Raw genomic sequence first — 25,321 nt, forward strand, 5'->3', positions numbered from 1 at the left:
GGCGTCTAGTGGATAGAGACCACAGATACTACCAAACAGCCTGTTATGCATAGCCAAGTCCTCCTCACACAGAATTATCTAGTCCCAAATATCAGTAGTGCCAAGGTTAAGAAATCCTAGTATAGAATATCTAAAATCTGTTTAGCTGCTTATTATTTGAAACCTGTGGTATTACACCTTCCTATGTTGAATTCGATGGGCATGAGTTTGAGTAGACTCCGGGAGTTGGTGGTGGACAGGGAGGCCTGGCGTGCTGTGATTCATGGAGTTGCAGAGTTGGACACGACTGAGGGACTGAACTGAACTGATGTCGAACATATTCTTGGTAAAACAAGTTGCTTAATAAAATCCTTTGGAGAACATTGTGTCTTAGATTTTGGGGAATGTGTGTAGATGATGTATTTATGAGACTCTTATTTTTGAAATAATTTTTATATAACTGTGGGGAGTTGATCAATTTGGATATGTTGAAGTTTGTGTTCTCATACCATTTAGAAAAAATATATATTTTTTGGAATTCCCTGGTGGTCCAGCGGTTAAGAGTCCAGCTTGCACTGCAGGGGATATGAATTTGATCCCTGCTCAGGGAGTTAAGATCCCAGCCACATGCCGCAGAAAAACTAAGCTCACTCGCCTCAACTACTGAGCCCATGCGCCACAGCTGGAGAATCCATGTGCCAGAACAAAGATCCTGCATGACACAACTAAGACCCGACACGGCCGATAAATAAAAATCTAAAAATGTTTTTAAAAACTTACCACCACCATACATATAATTTCCCAGCCTAGTCTAATAGAGGCCACCAGTAGAGCTTAATTTTAATGAATGAACTAAAATTTAGTTTTTTAAATAATCTGAAATTTACGTTTGCTGCTGCTGCTGCTGCTAAGTCGCTTCAGTCATGTCCGACTCTGTGCGACCCCATAGACAGCAGCCCACCAGGCTCTGCCATCCCTGGGATTCTCCAGGCAAGAACACTGGAGTGGGTTGCCATTTCCTTCTCCATTGTGTGAAAGTGAAAAGTGAAAGTGAAAGTGAAGTCGTGTCCGACTTGTAGCGACCCCATGGACTGTAGCCCACCAGGCTCCTCCACCCATGGGATTTTCTAGGCAAGTGTACTGGAGTGGCTTGCATTGCCTTCTCCGGAAATTTATGTTTAAGATTCGCTAATGCCTACTTTGCTAACTTTTTGCCAATATTCCACAAATAGGCCGAGACCCAGGTTCTCAGATTGGAGAATTTAATCAGTTTATATGGTGATGCTTAGATCTTAGTATTTTTTGTTTTCTTGTTACTTAAAAAAAAAGAGAGAGAACCTAGGGGAGAGAGAAAATAGGTTTTAGTGGAAGAATGAAGGAAATGAACAGGGATTTGAATTGGGTTGAGAACATTGGCCCTTAATATGTTGCCTTATGAGAAGTGGTATTTTTTCAAATAGAGGGAAACTAGGAATTTTGTATATTCAGTTTGATAAGTAGTTTGCTGCTAATACAAATATATCTACAGCTGCACCCAGAAGACTGATGTTACACAGTTGAATTTAGTCCACGCATAGCCGCCTTCTACATGTTAATCCCACCTGTTGTACTGAAGGAGTATTTTCTGAGATAGAATCTATCCCTGTTTTTGTTCTAGGCCAGGAGTTGGCTGACTTTCCATCAAGGCCCCAGATAGTAAATACTTAAGGCTTTTTTCTCTGTAGGCCATACAGTCTGTGTTGCGTCTATTCAGGTCTGCCTTTGTAGCATAAAAGGAACCATAAACAGTACAGAAATGAAGAAGTGTGGCTGTATCCCAGTAAAACATAATTTACAAAAATGAGCCTGGGTCCAGCTTGTAGATCATAGTTTGCCAACCCCTGTTGTAAGCCATCAGCATTTTCTCTTTGGAACATTTGGCATTTCTGGTTAGTTTCCCAGTGGTGGCTGGTTGCAGATGGAAGAAAGAGGTACCTTGTCACTTGCAGCTGCTCTGCTGTATTGAATGGCTTTTCTTGATGATGGTGTAGGGTAAGTAGATGATAGGAGCTTTAACTGAGAAAGAGAGTTAACTTCTTAATTCTTTAATTAGAGTTAAAAAAAAAGGCTTGGTTCCCTTCTCCATCACAACCCATATGCAGGTGGTTGACAAATTCTAGCAAGTTTACCTTTGAAAAATCTCTGGAATTAGGTTGTGTGTGTGTGTTTAATAGAAGTACTTATAACCTCTTGGCTGGAGCAGGGTAATACCTTCTTATCACTCTCTGCTTTTAAGGTTCTTTTCTCTAATCCATCAACCTCCACAGATGTTGCCAGCTACCTTTCTAAAATGAAAGTGTTATGGCACACATGTCTGCCTATAAAAAATTATACAGTGGTTCCCAGTCATTCAGAATAGTGGTTCTTAACCACTTTTTATTTCTGAGTTCCTTTGAAAATCATTTGATAGCTGCAGATCCAGGAAAATGAGTTTGTGTGTGTGTGTGTTTATCACACAATTTTCATACTTTGGGGAGCAGGGCATTTCATGGCCCTAGGGTTTAATTCGTGATCTCTCAGTTAAGAAATCTTGATTTAGAGAATAAAGTGCATGTTTCTTCCCAGGCTGTTGTTAATATTTCGTGATCTGCCGCCAGTCTGTCTTCATAGGTTATTGTTCATTTCCGTACACACACGCACACATATACGCATGCGCACTTTTTCTGCAGCACATTAACCAGCATTGTCCTGACATGCCAATTTCTTCCATTCTTCTGTCTTTGCAAGTATTATTTACTCTTGTCAGGAATGTCCTTCCCATTACCCTCCATCTGCCCAATATTTGCTCATTAAGGCTCATCTCAAATATCAGGTTCTCTGTGAAAGCCATCCTCACCTTTCCTCCTTGACAGACATAAGTAAATACGGAGGAATTGTAGTGACTGAGACTTGTAGAGAATCCTTCCCTTTGGAAGGGAAAGGTATGGATAAGGATGGAAGAAGGAAAATTCTAGGAGAGAGTTCCTTACTTTTAAGAGATATTCCTCCTCTTAACCTCCGTGAGCCTCAGTTTCCTAAGTTGAATGTAATAATATTTATCTCAGGGGGCTGTTAAAATAAATGAATGTCCCAGTCCCTACATCAAGTCAGTCTTTATGCAGGCAATTCCCTTCCTCTGGTCATTGGGTGGCCCCAGGAACTTAGGCAGGAGCAAACATCTTCAGAGATCCAGTACTCTCAGTTCTTAATAAAATATCTGAATGGAAAACTAGGCTGTAAATCTAGTAACACAAGATTTCTTGAAATCCTTCTGCCAAAATTGTGGTAAGGTGTGTGTTGTAAGCTACAAGTTGCTATGCTAATATTTATGTTGTTATAGGCATTGCTGCTTTTAAAAGACCAGTGGATCTTTGCTATTAAAGTACGTGATGCTTTTTTTGGCTAGTCAGTTGCTGCTAGAATAGAGCTCCATCTTTCACAAATTAACACTTATGGTTTTCACTGTTCAGTGAATGACTGGGAGGGTGTATGATCTGATAATTCGTAATTTTGCTGGGCACATATTTGGTCCTAGTCTGCCACTGGTAGGCACATTTGTTATTCTCTGGTTTTTTTTTTGTGTGTGTAGTAACTTTGGTTGTGAGGACTGTTTATGCTGCAGGAGGCAACTAGTTCTGGTGATCAAAGAGAAGTAGAAGACAGTACATCTAGAAAGGAATTTGGGGTAAATTGTAAGATTCTGTGGTGGCTTAATAAATTCATGATGTAAAAGAGTCTGGTTTGCAACTTGCAAATAACTAGGGATTCAGTTCAGTTCAGTTCAGTTGCTCAGTAGTGTCCGACTCTTTGCAACCCCATGAATCACAGCACACCAAGACTCCCTGTCCATCACCATCTCCTGGAGTTCACTCAAACTCATGTCCATCGAGTCGGTGATGCTATCCAGCCATCTCATACTCTGTCATCCCCTTCTCCTCCTGCCCCCAATCCCTCCCAGCATCAGAGTCTTTTCCAATCAGTCAACTCTTCGCATGAGGTGGCCAAAGTATTGGAGTTTCAGCATCAGTCCTTCCAATGAACACCCAGGACTGATCTCCCTTAGGATGGACTGGTTGGATCTCCTTGCAGTCCAAGGGACTCTCAAGAGTCTTCTCCAACACGACAGTTCAAAAGCATCAATTCTTCGGCACTCAGCTTTCTTCACGGCACTCTCACATCTATACATGACTACTGGAAAAACCATAGCCTTGACTAGACGGACCTTTGTTGGCAAAGAAACGTCTCTGCTTTTGAATATGCTATCTAGGTTGGTCGTAACTTTCCTTCCAAGGAGTAAGTGTCCTTTAATTTCATAGCTGCAATCACCATCTGCAGTGATTTTGGAGCCCCCAAAAATAAAGTCTGACACTGTTTCTACTGTTTCCCCATTTATTTCCCATGAAGTGATGGGACCAGATGCCATGATCTTAGTTTTCTGAATCACCATTGAGCTTTAAGCCAACTTTTTCACTCTCCACTTTCACTTTCATCAAGAGGCTTTTCAGTTCCTCTTCACTTTCTGCCATAAGGGTGGTGTCATCTGCATATCTGAGATTATTGATATTTCTCCCTGCAATCTTGATTCCAGCTTGTGCTTCTTCCAGCCCAGCGTTTCTCATGATGTACTCTGCATATAAGTTAAATAAGCAGGGTAACCATATACAGCCTTGATGTACTCCTTTTCCTATTTGGAACCAGTCTCTTGGTCCATGTCCAGTTCTAACTGTTGCTTCCTGACCTGCATATAGGTTTCTCAAGAGGCAGATCAGGTGGTCTGGTATTCCCATCTCTTTCAGAATTTTCCACATTATTTCAGGGTTTTTTAGAATCACTGAAAGTCTGTTGGAGTAAAAAAATTAGTTATACTTTAATGTGCTACTTGCCTGGAAAATCCCATGGATGGAGGAGCCTGGTAGGCTGCAGTCCATGGGGTCACTAAGAGTTGGGCATGACTGAGCAACTTCACTTTCACTTTTCACTTTCATGCATTGGAGAAGGAAATGGCAACCCACTCCAGTGTTCTTGCCTGGAGAATCCCAGGGATAGAGGAGCCTAGTGGGCTGCTGTCTATGGGGTCGCACAGAGTCGGAGACGACTGAAGCGACTTAGCAGCAGCAACATTCTCAAATTTGGGAATATTTCAAGATGTCTTGAGACAGATCGCTCTTAAACATTGAGGATCTGTTGTACTTGAAGTAATTACACAGGTACCCATTTGTTGAGGTTTATGAATTCAACAGGAAAGTCTTTCTATCACTGTGTATGTATATGTGTGTATATCTTCTTAATGAGACTTGTAAGATCCTGTAATTTAATAGTCCCATTTATAAGGACTGTCTTTTTATTGCCTCCAGTCCAAGCTTTTGTTTTTGCTGTGGCAAACGTTGCCCTTTATACCAGCTTTTCCAGACTCACTTCCTGATGCTTCCCATCACTCTTTTTTACATTTTACCCTCTAATTATATTGTACTCCACTACTGACAGTTCCCTGAATGCCAGTGACAAAGGATTTCACTGTCCCTAGCCTTTGTACATGGTGTTTTCCTTTGTCATTGTGTTTACCTAATGAACTTCTGTTAGAAGTGGAAAGAGAGAAACCAGATATTTTACCCTCTACCACTCCCACATTTCCACAGTACTTAAACATCCAGTTAAGGATTAGTAGGAAGAGGGTAATTTGGCATTGTAGAAAGCACCAAGGATTAGCAAATAGAAGGCTTGTGTTTAAGAGCTACCTGTCCCTTTAATGATGTGAGCTTGGCCAGATCACATGACCTCCCTCCCATTAGATTGTTGTCTAGCTGTAAAATCAGGAGATTGGAATAAAGCAAAGGGTTAGCAAACTCACCCACTCCTTCTTTCCTTTACTTCCATTTTTCTTCCCTCCCCTTTTTTTTCTTGCACATTGGAAGGATACAGTGCTTTCACGTTGCTTTATAGTAAATTACTACAGCAGTGATTCTCCTAGGGAAGGATAATGGCATTCCCTGGGTTGAGAGGGGCAAATATTAAAATGAAGACCTGGAGCTTTGAAATGTACTCCAAGTGGAGATCTCCAGAGTACCTTTCCACCTCTTAAATAATGTTCATCTGTGTTATTCTTGGTAGTAGCATGAGGCAGAAATATTTGAGGGTTTATGTAGCTTAGTTCCAGAACGCTGTTCATGAGATCGTTTCTGGCTCTGAGGTTGAAAGTGACACTAAATAAATAGCCACTAGCGCCATCTATTGGTGGAAAGAGTTATACTTTTTATTAGAAATGGACCTTATTCTTTGAAATTTTACAAGTTGAAGATTTTTGGGACTTCCCCACTGGTTCAGTACTAAAGAATCTGCCTGCAGTACAGAGACACAGGAAATGCAGGTTCAATTCCTGGGTTGGGAACATCCCTTGGAGGAGGAGATGGCAACCCACTCCAGTATTCGTGCCCGGAAATGGACCGAGGAACCTGTTGGGCTGCTGTCCATGGGGTCATAGAGAGCTGGACGTGACTGATCATACACACACTATGAAATGAAGATTTTAAGGCCAATAAGGTTTTGTATAACTCAGAAGAACTTGTAGGATTCCCTTCACTTTTTACTTTGAAAGACTTTCAAACCAAAAAGAAAATTATGAGAGCAATAAAGAGAACTCCTGTTTACCCTCTGTACAAATTCATCAATTTTCAACATTTTGCCCTATTTACTTTGTAATTGATTTATTTCTCCCTCACACACACATATATGCTGTTTTTCTGAAATATTTGAGATTAGTTTTCATACCTCATACCCTTTTATCTCTTAATACTTCGATTGTATTTCTTAACAGCAAATTTATTTTTTTATATAACCACAATATAGTTATCAAATTCAGGAAACTGACACAGTACTTTGATTTTCAGTCTGTATTCTGGTTTCTGAATTGCCCTCAATAACATCTGTATAGCACTTACTGTAGTCCAATACAGCGGGTGTAGTTATCATGTGTCTTTGCGTTTTCTTTCATTTGTAATGGTTCCTCAACTTTTCTTAGTGTCTCATGACAGTGGCATTTTTAAAAGACTATCTAAAGACCATTCCTCAGTTTAGGTTTGTCTATTTCCTTGAGATTAGGTTCAGGTTATGGGTGAATTTAACTCAGATGACCATTATATCTACTACTGTGGGCAGGAATCCCTCAGAAGAAATGGAGTAGCCATCATAGTCAACAAAAGAGTCCGAAATGCAGTACTTGGATGCAGTTTTAAAAACGACAGAATGATCTCTGTTCGTTTCCAAGGTAAACCATTCAGTATCATGGTAATCCCAAGTCTATGCCCTGACCAGTAACGCTGAAGAAGCTGAAGTTGAACGGTTCTATGAAGACCTACAAGACCTTTTAGAACTAACACCCAAAAAAGATGTCCTTTTCATTACAGGGGACTGGAATGCAAAAGTAGGAAGTCAAGAAACACCTGGAGTAACAGGCAAATTTGGCCTTGGAGTACAGAATGAAGCAGGGCAAAGGCTAATAGATCTTTGCCAAGAGAACACACTGGTCATAGCAAACACCCTCTTCCAACAACACAAGAGAAGATTCTACACATGGACATCACCAGATGGTCAATACTGAAATTAGATTGATTATATTCTTTGAAGCCAGAGATGGAGAAGCTCTACACAGTCAGCAAAAACAAGTCCAGAAGCTGACTGTGGCTCAGACCATGAACTCCTTATTGCCAAATTCAGACTTAAATTGAAGAAAGTAGGGAAAACCACTAGACCATTCAGGTATGACCTAAATCAAATCCCTTATGATTACACAGTGGAAGTGAGAAATAGATTCATGGGATTAGATCTAATAGACAGAGTGCCTGATGAACTATGGACGGAGGTTCGTGACATTGTACAGGAGACAGGGATCAAGACCATCCCCCCCCAAAAAAAATGCAGAAAAGCAAAATGGCTGTCTGAAGAGGCCTTACAAATAGCTGTGAAAGAAGAGAAGTGAAAAGCAAAGGAGAAAAGCAAAGATACACCCATTTGAATGCAGATTTCCAAAGAATAGCAAGGAGAGATAAGAAAACCTTCCTCAGTGATCAGTGCAAAGAAATAGAGGAAGACAACAGAATGGGAAACACTAGAGATCTCTTTAAGAATATTAGAGCTACCAAGGGAACATTTCATGCAAAGATGGGCTCAATAAAGGACGGAGGTGGTATGGACCTAACAGAAGCAGAAGATATTAAGAAGAGGTGGCAAGAATACATAGAAGAACTGTACAAAAAGGATCTTCATGACCCAGATAATCACGATGGTGTGATCACTGACCTAGAGCCAGACATTCTGGAATGTGAAGCCAAGTGGGCCTTAGAAAGCATCACTACGAACAAAGCTAGTGGAGGTGATGGAATTCCAGTTGAGCTCTTTCAAATCCTGAAAGATGATGCTGTGAAAGTGCTGCACTCAATATGCCAGCAAATTTGGAAAACTCAGCAGTGGCCACAGGACTGGAAAAGGTCAGTTTTCACTTCCAATCCCAAAGAAAGGCAATGCCAAAGAATGTTCAAACTACCGCACAATTACACTCATCTCACATGCTAGTAAAGTAATGCTCAAAATTCTCCAAGCCAGGCTTCAGCAATACATGAACCATGAACTTCCATATGTTCAAGCTGGTTTTAGAAAGGCAGGGGAACCAGAGATCAAATTGCCAACATCTGCTGGATCATGGAAAAAGCAAGAGAGTTCTAGAAAAACATCTGCTTCTGCTTTATTGACTATGCCAAAGCCTTTGACGGTGTGGATCACAACAAACTGGAAAATTCTGAGAGATGGGAATACCAGACCACCTGACCTGCCTCTTGGGAAACCTATATGCAGGTCAGGAAGCAACAGTTAGAACTGGACATGGACCAACAGACTGGTTCCAAATAGGGAAAGGAGTACATCAAGGCTGTATATTGTCACCTTGCTTATTTAACTTCTATGCAGAGTACATCATGCAAAATGCCGGGCTGGATGAAGTACAAGCTGGAATCAAGATTGCCAGGAGAAATATCAATAACCTCAGATATGCAGATGACACCACCCTTATGGCAGAAAGTGAAGAAGAACTAAAGAGCCTCTTTTTTTTTTTTTTTTTTCTAAAGAGCCTCTTGATGAAAGTGAAAGAGGAGAGTGAAAAAGTTGGCTTAAAGCTCAATGGTGATTCAGAAAACGAAGATCATGGCATCTGGTCCAGTCACTTCATGGCAAATAGATGGGGAAACAATGAGAGACTTTATTTTTGGGGGCTCCAAAATCACTGCAGATAGTGACTGCAGCCATGAAATTAAAAGACACGCCTTGGAAGAAAAGTTTGACCAACCTGGACAGCATATTAAAAAGCAGAGACATTACTGTCCATCTAGTCAGAGCTATGGTTTTTCCAGTAGTCATATATGGATTGTGAGTTGGACTGTAAAGATAGCTGAGCTCTGAAGAATTGCTGCTTTTGAACTGTGGTGTTGGAGAAGACTCTTGAGAGTCCCTTGGACTGCAAGGAAATCCAACCAGTCCATCCTAAAGGAAATCAGTCCTGAATATTCATTGGAAGGACTGATGTTGAAGCTGAAACTCCAGTAATTTGGCCACCTAATATGAAGAACTGACTCACTGGAAAATATCCTGATGCTAGGAAAGATTGAAGGCGGGAGGAGAAGGGGATGACAGAGGTTGAGATGGTTGGATGGCAACACTGACTTAATGGACATGCACTTGAGTAAACTCCAGGAGTTGATGATGGGCAGGGAGACTTGGCGTGCTGCAGTCCATGGGGTCGGAAAGAGTCGGACATGACTGAGCAACTGAACTGAACTGTGCAGTCGCAGCTCAAGTACTTGTAAGTGGTGTGTCCCAGAGTATCCCATGAGAGACACACGATGTCTGTCTGCTCCTCAGGTCAAGGCATTGTCCAGTTTCATCACAGTATACTTGTTTATTTTTCCTCTTGCAGCTAATAAGCAGTCTGTGAGAAGACACTGGTTTTTTGGGGTTTTTTTACTTTTCAAAAATTGAAGTCTTTGTGGGAAAGTTTAAAATATGCCGGTAAGCCAAAGTTAGGGAAAACTTGATGTGTAAACCTGGAGACAGCCCCATTTTAGTGTGTGTTGGTACAGGTTCTCTTCCATGCTGCAATGATAATGACAGCCGAAAGGGATTATACCTCAAATACCTTTTTTGTCACATTGCTTTATTGATTTAGCAGTAAGTTGTGGACATTTCTGCATGTATCATTGAGGATTCTTTTGTTTTTTAGTGACTGCATAGTGTTCCATTGCCTATAGATTGTTCCCTGGTGTTCAGTCAGCCTCACATTTCAGGTTTAAGAATCTCCTGAATGTCCAGGCTGTTTAATTGTCCTCCTTTTTATTTATTCCTTTTAAAAAAAATCTTTTTGGCTGTGCCACGTGGCTTGTGGGATCTTAGTTCCCTGACTGGGGATTGAACCCAGGCCCTCAACTATGAGACCGCAGAGCCCTAACCACTGGACCGCCAGGGAATTCCCTGCCCTTGTCTATAGAGCCTTTTCCCCTGTGTCTTAAGGGAGGCGCTGCGGCTGTACGGTTGCCCCACCTGAAGTCTTTGCTTGGACATAGAGTTCTGATGTCTGTCCTGCTTCTGCCACACTGATTCACCATGCTGTCTTTCTCTTCCACTATTTGAATACTAACAGGCTGAGTTCCTTTCTCTAATCATTTCTAGGCCTACAATGACACACTTTTGCCAAATACGTAAATGTACTTCTGATTCAGTTGACTTGTCTTTATGCTTTATTTGCCAATATTGTGCAGTATGTTTTTTTTTTTTTTCAAATAGCATGTAGTCTTATGAATTAAATGGACGTTTATGGGCTAGTCTTCTGAGTTGAGCCTCTGACCAAAATGCGCACACACCCACCAAAACACAAAAACAGATGTTTGAGGGACAGGGTATCTTTTTGCTTGGAGCTTCCTTTCTGTTAATGGAATTTCTAGTTAACCTATATTTATATTTTGGGCCAAGTCATATAGGAGATCTTGGAGCTTTTTTTTTTTTTTTTTTAATTATTTGGCTGCACTGGGTCTTAGTTGCTGTACACGGGATCTTCAATCTTCCTTGCAGCACGCACGATCTTTAACTGAGGCATGTGGAATCTAGTTCCTTGAACAGGGATCAAACCTGGGACCCCTGTATTGGGAGCGCAGAGTCATAGCCACTGGACCACCGGGGAAATCCCCTCTTAAGTATTAGAATCTTGGTAGATTATCTTTATGAACATTTTATGCTAGAGATTGAGTATAACCTTTAAAGGCATTACTCAATAGATTATCCCCCTTTAATATCTAATTTGAAAGCCTCGCCTCCCCTACAGATAGTTTTAGGCCATTTAGGTACATAGACATACAAGTTTTCTGTGCAGCTCTGGGCCAGTTTATAAATGGTTCATCCCATTATATGTACAATTTAGTAGAAATGCAACAAAATTATATCTGAAAAACTTATATTGAGTCTTTAGATAGGGAGGTTTAAGCGGGCTAGTTTGTTTTCATCGTTGCCTGTAATATATGCTGTAACCCTGCTTCAGGCAGGCTGTTAAAGTGGCAGTGTGCTAAGTGAAATACTTTTCTGCTATCCCTATCTTCTTCCTTCTAATTTAAGGTCTCAGCTTGCTTTGTTTTGAAAATCATCTTTCTCACATATCTTAAATATGTACCTAAAATATCTCTAAATAAAATAGATGCCTGGAAAAAAACATGGAGACGTTTAAACTTAAACAGTAATTTGGGAAGTGATCTAGTAAACAGTCTTGCTGGGAAACAGTTTATTAAGTTCTTTTGACAGAAGATTTCTAAATATGTAGATTAGTTTAAACACTGTCTTTTTTCCCCCTCAACCTGGGTGGTGTGTGAAATTGCTAAACCTGTCTTTGTGGTTGGCTTACAGTGATTGAAGCTTCTCCAGCACATCTTGTTTTTCTTACAGTTTCAGGGTGTTCTTGCCATGTGAATTACTATTGTTTGAAAATGCTTGTTATCCTTTGATTAAGAATTAAGTATAGCTTAGAATATCTTATCACTTATTCTGTACTACTAAGGATACATGGGATAATTTCAGTGGACTTTTGAATAAATTTATAAAATAATTTACAACATTCATGTTTAATTTACACTTGGAAGTTAGCCAGCCAGCATGCAAAGTGGTGTCTCTCCTAAGAGACCTCTCATCATTAAATGCAGTGATTTAGTGTTGGAGACTGTTTTGTAGGTATCTCCTTCTTGTGCTGAAAGATAACAGTTGTTATTAACATGTGATACACATAGCACTTCTAAGAAATTAATATTTTTTAAGTAAAAGAAATTTTTAATTGTTCAGTACATTTCTTTTCCAGTGTGCTGCTGCTGCTGCTAAGTCGCTTCAGTCGTACTTGTGTCTTAAAATATGCTTTCAAAATGGTTCATTTAGAGGCATAGTTTACCATTTTTTCTAATTCATTAATTTATATTGTAATTTTCACATGCTTCTGGAATTTTAAAGAAGGGTTATTTGAGATCTGCCTCTTCCTTTCCTTTTAATTTTTTGTGGATATTTTTTTGCAGGGGGAGGGGGGTGGGTTACTTGTTTTTATGTTTGTTTTGTTTTGTTTTAAGCCCATCACTGATAGATGGACTTTGAGCCTCTGTCTAAATATTAGCAAAGTTCCTTGGCCAACGCCTTACAGCTGGCTGGCAAGTGCCCAAGCTAGAATTTGAGCCAGGGCTTTCCAACTCCAAAATTTGTGTTCTTGCTATTATACTCAACATTTCTACATGCATTGAATTTTTCCTATTTGATTACATATAATTCTCACAAAATCACTTTGATGTACACTTTATTGTTTCTTATGACTATGCATGAGTGCTCAGTCTTGTCCGACTCTTTGCAACCCATGGACTGTAGCCCGCCAGGCTCCTCTGTTCATGAGATTATTCCAGCAAGAATACTAGAGTGGGTTGCTATATCCTCCTCCAGGGGATCTTCCTGACCCAGGGATCAAACCTGTGTCTACTGCATCTCCTGCATTGGCAGGTAGATTCTTTACCACTGAGCCATCCGGGAAGCCCATTGTCTCTTATTTATACACAGAGAAATCAAAGTTCAGAGATTACATAATTTACGCAACAGCACATAGCTAAAGTTCTAGAATTAGTATTACTGTCTTACGGTTTTCCCACTGAACTGCTCTCACTACCCCTCAGGATGGGTGGAGCCAGTGTTCACAAATGAATATGAATTTTGTTAGATTTTTTTTCTCTTAAATGTCATCCAAAGTTGCTATTTTCACAGCATCAGGTATTCTGAATTAGAAACTGGTGATGGAGGGTGAAGGTGATGGCAGTTAAGGGGATAGGGTGTGATCAAGGGCTTTTTATACAACCAGGAGACTAGGCGAGGGTCCTGGAGAGCAGAGATTGGAGAAGCCTGGGTAGGAAAGGGGTCTGCACATCATTTCAAGTGCTTCGCTGTTCTTGGCAGAAGGTAAGAGCGTGTTTTTTACTACTCACCTTCCATAAAGCTCAGTGGCATACCCCTGGCATGGTAATCCTTGAAATACTGGTTTTAGTTTCCTAAGGTCATTTCCCTACTCAGAAAACTTGAATGGTTCCTAGCGCCTTTCCTTTCCAATCTCAATTCCTCCTTTTAACAGTTGAGACCATCTGCAGTCTGGTCCTGTCACTTCTTTGAACCTTTTCAGAATAACTCAGAAAGGTTGTCCCCACTAAGCAAGTCTGTCCACATCATACTTTCTCTCTGGGCCACCTTTGCTTTTAAATTTGCACCCTTGGTGGTGGTGTTTTACTTCCCCTTCTCTTCAAACCCTTCAACCTGTCTTATTTGGTAAACCTAAAGATATTTCCTCCTCTAGAAATCATGTGACTCTTGAAGCTGAATCACTGTGTAGTAAGTTGTAGTATTCCCTGATGTCTTCTGTTTCCCCTCTAGTTGTATTATAAATCTGCTCAGAGGAAGGAAAAACTTTTGGATTCTCTTCTTTGAACCCCCACTTCCCTCGTTTTGTCCCCCTACCGTCCCTCTCCACTCCTTTCCCTCTCTTTTTTACCTCCTCCCTCCCCACCCCAAGTTTTTGTTCTATCTGTGCAACAGTTTATCCATCTTTGCTATCTTTTGTTTTTCTGTCCATCCATCCTCCTTCCCTTTTTCTTCTTCTAGCTGCCTGTTTCTACTGTGTAAGCTTAGGCAAGTTACCTTTCCACTCATCTCTAAAAACGGGAGTATAATGTAATAATTTTGTAGGATTTGTTTTGATCATTGAGTGATTTTTTAGTGGAAAAATGCTTAGAGTGGGACCTACTGGATAGCAGGCACTCCATAAATGTTAGCTTTGATTTGTTATTACAGTGTTTTGTGTATTTCAGTGTATAAAACAAAATGATAGGATTGTCTATAAAAGAAGTAATTTTTTTATGTAAACGTAGGTCATTATTTTAAAAAGTTATTAAATAGAGGTTAATTTTAAACTTATAAACACATTGACAATCTAAAATCACTAATCATCCTAATCACAGTTAACATAAATATTTATGTTTTGATCTTGACAGTGAGAACTTATTTTCAGAATTCCACATTGCCTGGATTGAAGGAATGTTACTTCCCACAAATTTTGTTTCCTTCATCTGCTTTGGGTTGTGTACATCTCATTGGCTTGTGTACATATTTTATGTGAATATCTTATCTTGAAGGTCTTGGACCTTGCTGGTAGTATAAATTCAATTGCTGTATTTATGCTGGAGCATGCCTAGGATAACAGATTTTCATTTCGTAGGCACCCTCCTCCAGCCACCATATTAAGCCCAGGCAAAGACATACAGGTACTTATCTTTCTGTACCAGAATTGTTTTGTAAACCATCTTATCACTGATTGGGTAGACTATCAGTCTCTCTGGTTTTATTCTGGTTAAAATTGTGTGTGGATGGGGTAGAGAGGATAGTATATGTGTCTCTGTCCTCATCTCTTGGTTGATTTTTCTGTTCAACTGGTGTCAGAGTCCAAGCCCCCATCTCTAAATATCCCTTGTTGTCATTTTTTAGCCATGTTGCTAGAAATAGAAAGATTCCTTTAAAAAAAAAAAAAAAAAAAACTACAGCCGCGCCAGCTCATCATTGCTGTACTTAGGCTTTTCTCTAGGTGTGGCGAGTGGGGGCTGCGCTCTAGTTGTGGATGGGCTGCTTGTTGCCGTGGCTTCTCTTGTTATGGCGCACAGGCTTAGTTGCCCCCCACCATGTGGAATCTTCCCAGACTGGGGATCGAACCCATGTCCCCTGCTTTGGCAGGCAGATTCTTAACCACTGAGCCATCAGCAAAGTCCTGTATTCATTTAAATGTGTATATTATTGTGTGCACTGATTATTTGATTGCCATTATGCCGGTATGTTTGTTGTTAAATGGACATTTATTTAATGTTGTCATGTAAACAACTGCTTTGTTCAGTCATTCACTCATGTTTCACAGACAGGTGCTTAAGTTAGGCAGTTAAGGTCAGTATAATGTTTATGTGCCTGAGTGCAAAGATGAAAAATCATGGTTTTTCTGTTGTGTTTTGTTTTCAATATGGGTCCTTGACATCAAGAAGCTCAAAGTTCATTATGGAGAGATATATAAATCAGTGAGAAAATAGAGCAATAGAATTTTGACAAAAGAACAGTGGAAGCATAAAGGAAGGAGACTAATGACCTCTTTGTGGGAGGCATTGGGGAGCTCATATAACCCTGGATGGAGGTATATCATAACCTCTTTCTATTTCTTTTGTAATAACTTGAACTTGTTATAAGCAAATACCCAAAGATAATCTTGTTTTGTGCTCTAGTAGAAATGATTTTAAGAGGCAACCACATTCTTTACTAAACTTCTCTCAAAATAGCTCAATATCAGTCATGTCAAAGTCAAAATTGTCTTTTTTTGTTACTCATCAGTGTTTTTTGTTGGCTGTAATTATTGAAACAAAGTACTGGGGGATTTGGGACTAATCTCTAATTTTCTTAAATAAAAATTAAAGAAGGCAGTGAAAGTTCAGCTGTCATACATGCTGAAAGTGCTGTGATATACAGGCCGTTTAAACCTTTTGCCTTCCACGTAAAAATAAAGTGTTTGTTGCTCAGTCGTGTCCAACTCTTTGCAACCCCACGGACTGTAGCCTGCCAGGCTCCTCTGTCCATGGGATTTTCCAGGCAAGAGTACTGGAGTGGGTTGCCATGCCCTCCTCATTGTCATATAAAATGTGTCTTTAATATTTATTTAAAAATAAATTTTAAAGGAAAGCAAGTGCTATGACAGCATATAAATATTGAGTTTCTATTATGGTGTTTTAATTTCACCATATTGCTTTTTTTTCTTATGAAATTTATATGATCATAATAAGATTTAGGTTCTGTGGTTGAAATTGTCATTTCTGTTTTCATATTTTTTCCTTAAAATTGTCTATTTGAATTTTTTAACGTGATTATGTACAAAGGCATTAAGGTCACTTTTGGTTTTCACTGTTGTAAATAGTGCTTGTTTGAATAACTTTTAATCTATGTAGTTTTTGCTTCTTCTCCAGAGTTTTAGTGAGATTATTTTTGTTACTGAGAGTTTAAGCCAGCATGTATAAGCATATCAATTCTGTATTATCTGAATGTTTCCAAAGAAATTGCACTAATGAATTATAATTCACTATTTTCCTTATAATTGCTTAACTCTTCTAAAGTATATTTTGTAAAATTACTAAGTGTTTTTAATATAATATTCCTAATGATGATAGCATAAATTATTTTAGAAAAGAATACATAACTGGTATTATGATAGGAGATTAATTAGTGAGAAGTTGTCACTTTAACTTTACCCTCTTGGTATTTTTGTTTTGAATAAAACAATTTTCTCTCCTAAAAAAATAAAATGAAAAGTATTGGGCTTCTTGGTGGAGATACTATTGAGAAGGTGAGGAGGGGTTAGGAGACTGAATGATTTTGCCTCTTATTTAATAATCTGGTTTGGGCTTCCCTAGTGGCTCAGCTAGTAAAGAAACCACCTGCAATGTGGGAGACCTGGGTTCAATCTCTGGGTGGGAAGATCCCCTGGAGAAGGGAACAGCTACCCACTCCAGTATTGTGGCCTGGAGAATTCCGTGGACTGTATAGTCCCTGGGGTCGCAAAGAGTTGAACACGACTGAACGACTGCACTTTCTTTTTTTTCTTTCTTGTGACCTCAAGCAAGGAGCTAAATCTGCATATTTCAGGTTTTGTATTTGAGGATGATACTGCTTGGAAAGAAGCAGCATTGATGTTTGGGGATTATATTGAAGCACTATGCCTGTCTGGGGATTTAAACCTTTCTAAAAGACAGGTAAACTGTTTTTAGAAGTTTCAGAAGAGAATAGTAGGAAATAATTTAACTAAGAAAAGCGCTTCTGTCATGTTGGTGTTTACTGTGAATGATTGTGCTGTTTATACATAGTATTAGGAAAAGTAAATAATATTAAAGCATGTATTTGTCTTATCCAATTTGAACATTTTTGTGTGCAAAGCACAGGAATGTATTGAGGCACATGTTGTAAAAATTAACCCATGCCTGTTTCTTAGGACTTGGCAATGTTTTTATGGTATTGTATGAGGCTTTGTTGTACTTGAACGCTGTTAAATACTATTGACATGTAGTACATTTGTAAGTGATTATTAGAATAAGACTTTCATTAAGGTATGCTTTGCTGCCTTTCATTTCACATAATGGATTTTAATATGACAGTTTTCATTAGGATATTTGAATGACTTTTTAATTAAATGCAGGCAGAGAGAGTGATTCTTTACTGTCAATAGTTTGCAAACGTATTAGTGTTTACTCCTGGTATATTACCTGCTTTTTAGTAAATAATAGCCATGCTGCTGCTGCTGCTAAGTTGCTTCAGGCGTGTCTGACTCTGTGCGACCCCATACACGGCAGCCTACCAGGCTCCTCTGTCCACAGGATTCTCTAGGCAAGAGTACTGGAGTGGGTTGCCATTTCCTTCTCCGAATATTAACCATAAAATTTATTTATCTGATATGTAAGTTAGACTAAGGATACATTTCTTTCAACGATTTGATGAATTTTTCTTAACACTAGGGGGCACTCTTGATCTATGAATTTGTATCTAAATTAATCAGGTGCAGAATGTGGAATGAAATTAAATTGTTTGAAAACATTTCATTGCAAACTGAATGTTGCCTTCAGAAAGAATTTGGATTATCAAGTTCATTTTGCATAGTAGCATAAATATAAATGATTCTTAGATCCTTAAAAATAAAGTTTATAAAATGAAATACTGTAGATTGGAGGACATTAAAGTATTTCTGTGCTCTATTCCTTTTCACATTGGTTTTCCAAATGATTATTTTAAAAATCATTGTTCCTAATATATTTCTAATTTAAAAAATTCTGTCACAGTGTTTTGCTCATAGCAGGTACTTAGGATATATCTGAAGAAATGAAGATAAATTTAGGATGTGACTGAAGCCTGCTACCATTAGTAAAAATTTTTAAGCATTTGAAAACCAGCAACATGTTTTTGCTACATCTGGGAAACATATTTTAGGTATTCTCATTCATTGTTTCTGCAATCAGGATATTGCTGATGCCCACCAACAGGTGTTTTGTCGGAGGTATATTCCTAAGATTTTTGTATTTTTTTAATTAGAAGATTCTCTTGAACTTAAGCTTCGTGTGGATTCAGTAGCGAGTAGACAGAATGTGCATTATTATCACAGTGCTCTTCACGTGTGTCAGCGCTGTTGTAGGCGCTTTGCATGTGTTAGTTTCTCATCACCACTCTGTGAAGCAGGTACTTCTATCTCTGGGCACAGAAAAGGTAAACAGTTCACTGGGTTTAAACTTAGGCAGTTTTGTCCTGTAGTTTGTGCTTCTAAATCACTGCCATACGTTGCTTTTCCAGAGAAAGGAAACTTAGCATTTCAGGCAAATTAGTATTTCAAGCTCCGGTTGTTAAGTGGGTATAATTTTATAACGTACAGCATAGGGAATGTGGTCAGCAATATTGTTAATAACTCTATGTGGTGACAGATGGTTACTAGCCTTAATGTGATGCTCATTGTAATGTGTAAAAATAGCAAATCCCTATGTTGTATAGCTGAAACTAACTAATAATGTAAGTCAATTATACTTCAGTAAAAATAGATACAGTTTTAAATACCTAATTGATAGACACTTATTTCTCTTCTGGAAAATATCTTAGAAATTTAAAGTTTGAAAGGGGCCTTACTCTGTTTAGAGGAAGAAATTGCCTCCGAAACAGGTAGTTACCAACATACCCATCTAGGAGGCAGTTTCTTTGTGGAAAGGGATTAGAATCACAAGTAAACGTTTTGAGTTTCAGTAAAGTAGAAAAAATATGGTAATGTGGAAAAAATATTTGACAAGAATTTCAGATGGCTTGAATTTTATTCTTGACTCCTCATTTACCAGCCTGTGTCCTCAGAGACGGCGTTTGTGTTATGACTATAATGAAATCCTCCTTAATTAGCCTTATGGTCATTGTGAAGATCAGTGAGATAATGGATTGAGGCTATTCAATAAGCTTTAAAGCCCTATACAAATAAATATATATATATATCATATATTGTGTTATTTTTATAACATGTGATATCTTTATAAATAATAATTTGTTTTTAATTATTTGTGATATCTTTGTCAACTATCAACTTGTAAACTTTGTGACTGTAGACTATCAGCAATGCTAAACTTATTCAGTATGGTTGATTTAGGGATGTCATTTAGATCTCTAAGACATTATTTTGTTAAGCCATGTGTTACTTGGCAAGATTTTTTTTACACTTTATTTTATTAAAGCAAACACTTAAAAAATTTTTCTAACAATAAATGAAAAGTTATATCTTTGTTTGGCTGATAAGGAACATAACAGTAGCATGTATTGAACATACGTGTTGAAAGTAGCATTAATAGGATTGTCCTCAGACTGAATTTACTGATTTAAATGAAAAACAGAATTTGGTAAACTGGAAGTATTTTATTTGGGGGCATGGTGAGAGGTATGGGTTTGTTTTCTTAAACTTCCAATAAGACGCACAGTTAAAGTTTGCTGTTTATTTTTTTACAGGAATAATAATGTATTTGTGGCCTTGGACGTGATGCAGTCAGTCTTCTGTTGCTATTAAATAGCGTCAGGGACTGATGTTGTGGGAAGCATGGACCTAATGAACGGGCAGGCAAGCAATGTTAATATTGCTGCTACTGCTTCTGAGGTAAGACAGTTAAGAAGTTCAGTTGTAAAATTTCTTACCTGGCATTCTAATTTTTTAAGCATTATGGTTGGTTACAGATTTTAAATCATAGCGTGAGAAAAGGGTTACAGACTTTTCAGTTTTTTTAAAAACTATTTTAATTGTACCATCCATGTGTTCATTATACATTTTAGGAGTTAATCCCTACCTACTTAATATAATTGACAGATAATGATTACTTGAAACTCTTTTTTAGTTTTAGTTTTGAAGGATGCATAGGATTTCTTTTTAAGGTATTTTCACATTATATGAACCTTGAGGGCATTAAAACAAGTGGGGCAGAGAATGACCAGTTGACACTGTCAGATCCCTTGATTCCAAGCCCGTCGAAGGAGGCTGAAGAACCGTTAGGCTGGAATGTTGAAAGGGCTCTTCTGGTGATGTAGCTCAGACTGTTGGAGATGAAGACTGAACTAGATGCTCATCTCTGGTTAATGGATTATGATTTTATTTTTGCCGCACCCCCCCCCCTTTTTTTTTGCTTTGTCTATAGATCTAGGGTACTTGCCTGCTTTCCTTAATACTTTCAGCATCTAGCGTCTGTATTTCCCCTTTATTTCATCCTTACTGTAGAGGATGAGAAAAAATGTTTGACGCTTTTACACCTTGACTTCAGAGTTCCTTGGTAATTTCAGCTTCATTTTGCCCAGCCAGCTTACGTAGGCCTTGCTGTTGTTAGAATATTCTCAGTCAGTAGTTTCAATTATTTTTCCTATGTAGATTATTTCCGTATTTTTAACTCTAGCTCTGGCTTCTGTTACAAATTTTATTAAGCATTTGTGATGGACCAGGCATTTTACTTATAATATGAACAAAATCAGTTTACTTGTTTCTCTTTTGCTCTACTACTTGTAAAGAAAATAGCTCACCCTCCTTCTCTGACTTCCATCAGTAACATCACTATTTCCTTAGCATCTAAGTTCAGTTCTATAGATTTTGCATTAACCTGCTTCTCCTTTGCCCAGCACAACCATTTTCACATCACAGCAGGGAGAGTCCACTAGCAGAACATAAGTTGGAATCCTCTGTAATGTAATCATCTAGTAACATCTTGGGTCCTGCCTGCACTGTAGTGGAGAGGATTACACAGGCCAGTGACCACCAAGAGCTAGAGAATGCCTGGCACCGGCTTAGAGCCTGGCCACCACACCTTATCTCTGAGAGCCAGTCCTGTTCTCCTTGTTTCTACTAGTAGCATCTTAGTTTGGTCAGTTATTATTTCTTGTCTAGAATATTGTTGTGGCCTTTTATTTTGATCTTGCACTTCTGTTCTCTGCTGTTTTTGGTCCATTTGACTGTAACTCAATTTTAACATTCTTAAAATACAGTTGTTATACTTTATTGTATTCCCGAACTGTCCGTGGTTCCTCATTACCTACTAACTAAATACCCATGACATTCAGCCCTGCATTTGGGACTTTTCTCAAAATGGGCTTAAATTTTCCTTCTAATGGATTTAACTACCACTGATTCTCTACTTGAAATTTATATTCTAATGAAAGAATACTACATCTTGCTGATGTTTGGATAAACCCTCAGCTTTTTCTATTTTAAATGGTATACTTTTATGAAAGTTTTCTCCTGATTCCCTAAACAGGAGCTTTCTTCTTTCTGAAGCTATTACTTTAAAAAAATTTTTTTAATCATTTTTTCCATAAATTTGTATATAGCTTTTATTCCTCCTTGAGGCATGGATTAAATATATTTGTAAATATGTCTATATTGCATGTATATTTACTTGGTATCTTTATAATCATATTTCTTAACTTTCTTAGATGTATGTGGGTATATGATGGTATATTTATGACTTTGTGTCCTGAAATATATGAAATAATATTATAGGAAACAGTACAGAATTGTTTGTTAAATAAAACAGATCATTTCACTTGTATAAAAACTTATGTTGACTTTTTCTAAAAGTAGATGAATTTCATGAGACCTCAGAGTAGTATAATTCAGTATGTGAGAAGTAAGGGTAGAAAGTCTGCCTTTTAAATTGTCTTCCTGCTATGTCAAGAAAATAAAATAAAAAATACATATTTTTCTACCTTCTCTTGAAATAAAGATGTATTAACATATCAAAATGCAAGCTTCTCAGAAATGCGGTACCCTTACCCTTCTATCTTTACCTTTTAGACCTAACCTGTGCTTAAGCATCTGGTATCAGTAGAGGGGTGGTGAACTTTTTTCATACATTTAGAAGTGTCAATAGTTTTTTAGTCTTTCAGTGGATAAAGAATAACTACTGTGAACTTAGTGTATATTATGTCTCGGTACTGCTTAGCTTCTTATCAATACCACTGTTTATTGCCAGTGGGGAAGCAGGTAGAAGCACATCACTCAGAATTTTTTAAGCCCCTGCTACTGGTTTGTAAGAAGGAAAGGAGGAAAATGATTATTCATTTTGATAAGCATTAAGATTGCCATTATGACCTGCTCACTTCTTTTGAATGAGTTAGAAACTTGGAGAAAATTGGCAAGTTATATTTAAAATGAATGTCTTTACCTGACAGAATATATTTATTATTTGGTAGTTACTGGATTAGTATATACTGTTTAACTGATGTCTATTTGGATTATTGACATGAATAAATTTCTGTGTTAGTCTTGGAATATAAAATAACATTGTTGACATATCGTAAGCTAGTCATAGTTACAGAGATCAAATACATGGAATAAGATAAATATATGAAATCCATTTATGAGACTTTGGGTTTCTGCTCAGACACATAAAGAGCTTGGAATTCATGACTCCTGTCCTCACAGCTTGAAAAAAGCTGAACAGTCTGAAAACCTGCCCTGTTGGAGAACTGATGTCACAGAGCAAATTGACAAGTGATGCCCTGAGAACTGGAGAGAGAAGCAAATAGAGAGAATAACTGTTTACCAAGAGCAGAAATCACTGGAGTCAGGAAAGGGCAGGAACACTTACTGTAGTTGACAAGCTGCTAGAGGCTCTCTGTGGACTAGCTTGAGAGTTAGCATCTCCTGGGGGCTTAGTTTAGGCCTCCCACCCCACTTTTGTGAATTTTACCTCCAGGAGCCCCACCAGGTTTTCACAGTGAAGATCATGGAAAAATCCCTCATGCTTCCAGCTGGAGGAGGGGAAGTAACCATTTTGAAATATACTAAGGGGAAGTAATCATCCTGAAATATGCCCAGCATGTTCTTTTCTCCACCTGTCCTCAGGGGAGACTTTACCAGATCCTAATCTACCTGGGGAAAGAGGAATACCGAATTCCGAGCCCTCCAGCCTTCCTGTCACTTTCTAAGGGGAGTCTGGGGTACTGAGAATCACCTAAGGTCACAGCCCAAGCGCACAGGCTCACCAAAGTAACAGACTGTAGGGTGGTGGAACATGTCTCCTCTTCCTACTTCCCATACCTTACCACCACATCAGCAGGGTTCCTGTATGATAATAAAGGATCACAGCCTAAAGAACTGCAAGGCACATATCTTATCTAAGGAGTTTCTAGGGAAACCCAGAGACAAAAACAAGGACACTACAGGAAAGTGAAGACGCCTCTAGCCACAACAAATAATAAACAAAGTAACTCCTATCTAGATAAACATAAACTCTTACACTAAAGGCCTATTTACCTCAGTTTCTGTTACCCACTAAGTCACATCTGACTTTCAGCAAATTTTAAGACATGCTGAAAGGTAACCAGAAAAACTTAGATTGAAGAGGCAAAGCAAACAATGCAGTAAGAGACTCCAGATATGGCAAGAGATTTTGGGATTAACAGGCTGGGAATTAAAATAGCCAAGATTAGTAATGTTAAGAGCTCTAATGGAAAATAATGGACAACGTGTAAGAATAGATGGGTAATATAAGCAGGAATATTGAAACTCCAAGAATCAAAAGGAAATGCTGAAAATCAAAAACGTTGTACCAGATGACTTTGATTGACTCACCAGGAGACTGATGACCAGCAGACACCTAAGGAAAGAATCAGTGAACCTGACATGAAGACATGTCAGTAGAATCTTCGCAAGCTGAAGTGCAATGAGAAAAATAGAATGAGGAAAATGGAAATCAGTATTCAAGAGTGGTGGGGCCAGTGACAAAAGGTGTAGGGTACACATAATGGAACATCAGAGGAGGAGAGAGAGGAAGGAGCAGAAGAAATATTTTAAGTAATAATGGTGCAGAATTTCCCAAGATTAAGGAGAGATCCCTTCCTGTGTAATGATTTCGATATTTAGTTGCTACTGAAAGGGTCACAAAGAGTCTGACAGGACTGAGGGACTGAACTAAACTGAACTGAAAAGGAAGGAAAAAGTAAAAATGAAATGTAATGACAAGTGCTCAAAACTGATGTATAATAGCTGTTGGCTTGACATACATATTATACCTCTGTAATTGAAACTTTGGTTAATTTTTTGTGCCATTTACTGAAGCCTGATATTCTGTCACCATTGAACAGAACATGATCTGAATGTTCTTATAGTGCTTTTTCTTTGATTTCAGTCAATGATTTGCAAAATGCATCTTTATTTTGTAGTACAGATGAAGTGGAAATTTAACAGAAATAAGGTTTTCAGAGCCAAAAGCCACCTTTTGTTCTACATATGGCAACAACAAATTAAAATTAAGCAGTAACCTTAAAGCAGAAAACACTTAAATTTGTACTGTAATAGAAAGGGCAGTATCAATTGTACTATCACAGACAGACATTCACTTGACAGATAAGACTGGGTCATTTATTATTTAGTTAATGGAATTTTAAATGTTTTCCTGTTATGTTAGGAAAATAATTTATCTTTTTCTTAATAAACATCAGTTTTAAAAATTATAGATGAGTGTATCCCCCCCCCCTTTTTTTAATCTCATTTGAAAATCATTGAACTTGTTAAAATCTTTCATTTCTATTGGAAATGATAGGAGGTCAGGGTGAGGAAACTGACATACAGAAAAATGACTTACTCGCAAACCTAAAATCTAAAGTTGAGGTTAAATTTAGGAACTGACTTATTTGAAAAGACCCTGATGCTGGGAAAGATTGAAGG

At 38.3% G+C, this 25,321-nt stretch overlaps 1 protein-coding gene across 7 annotated transcripts in view; it reads left to right on the plus strand.

Annotated features, from left to right (window-relative positions):
* Positions 1 to 25,321, plus strand: part of RALGPS2 (Ral GEF with PH domain and SH3 binding motif 2) — a 167,074-nt gene that overhangs the window by 22,048 nt on the left and 119,705 nt on the right. For 6 of the 7 annotated variants that reach the window (XM_070768509.1, XM_019976324.2, XM_019976326.2 and 3 more), the window contains exon 2: positions 20,125 to 20,269. In XM_070768509.1, coding sequence (XP_070624610.1) covers positions 20,213 to 20,269 — 57 coding nt within the window. In that variant the 5' untranslated portion in view covers positions 20,125 to 20,212. Of the gene's footprint in view, positions 1 to 13,265; positions 13,498 to 20,124; positions 20,270 to 25,321 lie in introns of those variants that run through there. The other variant, XM_019976325.2, reaches the window with a different exon arrangement.

The sequence above is a fragment of the Bos indicus genome, chromosome 16 (genome assembly GCF_029378745.1).
Source record: "Bos indicus isolate NIAB-ARS_2022 breed Sahiwal x Tharparkar chromosome 16, NIAB-ARS_B.indTharparkar_mat_pri_1.0, whole genome shotgun sequence".
NCBI classification, from domain to species: Eukaryota; Metazoa; Chordata; class Mammalia; order Artiodactyla; family Bovidae; genus Bos; species Bos indicus.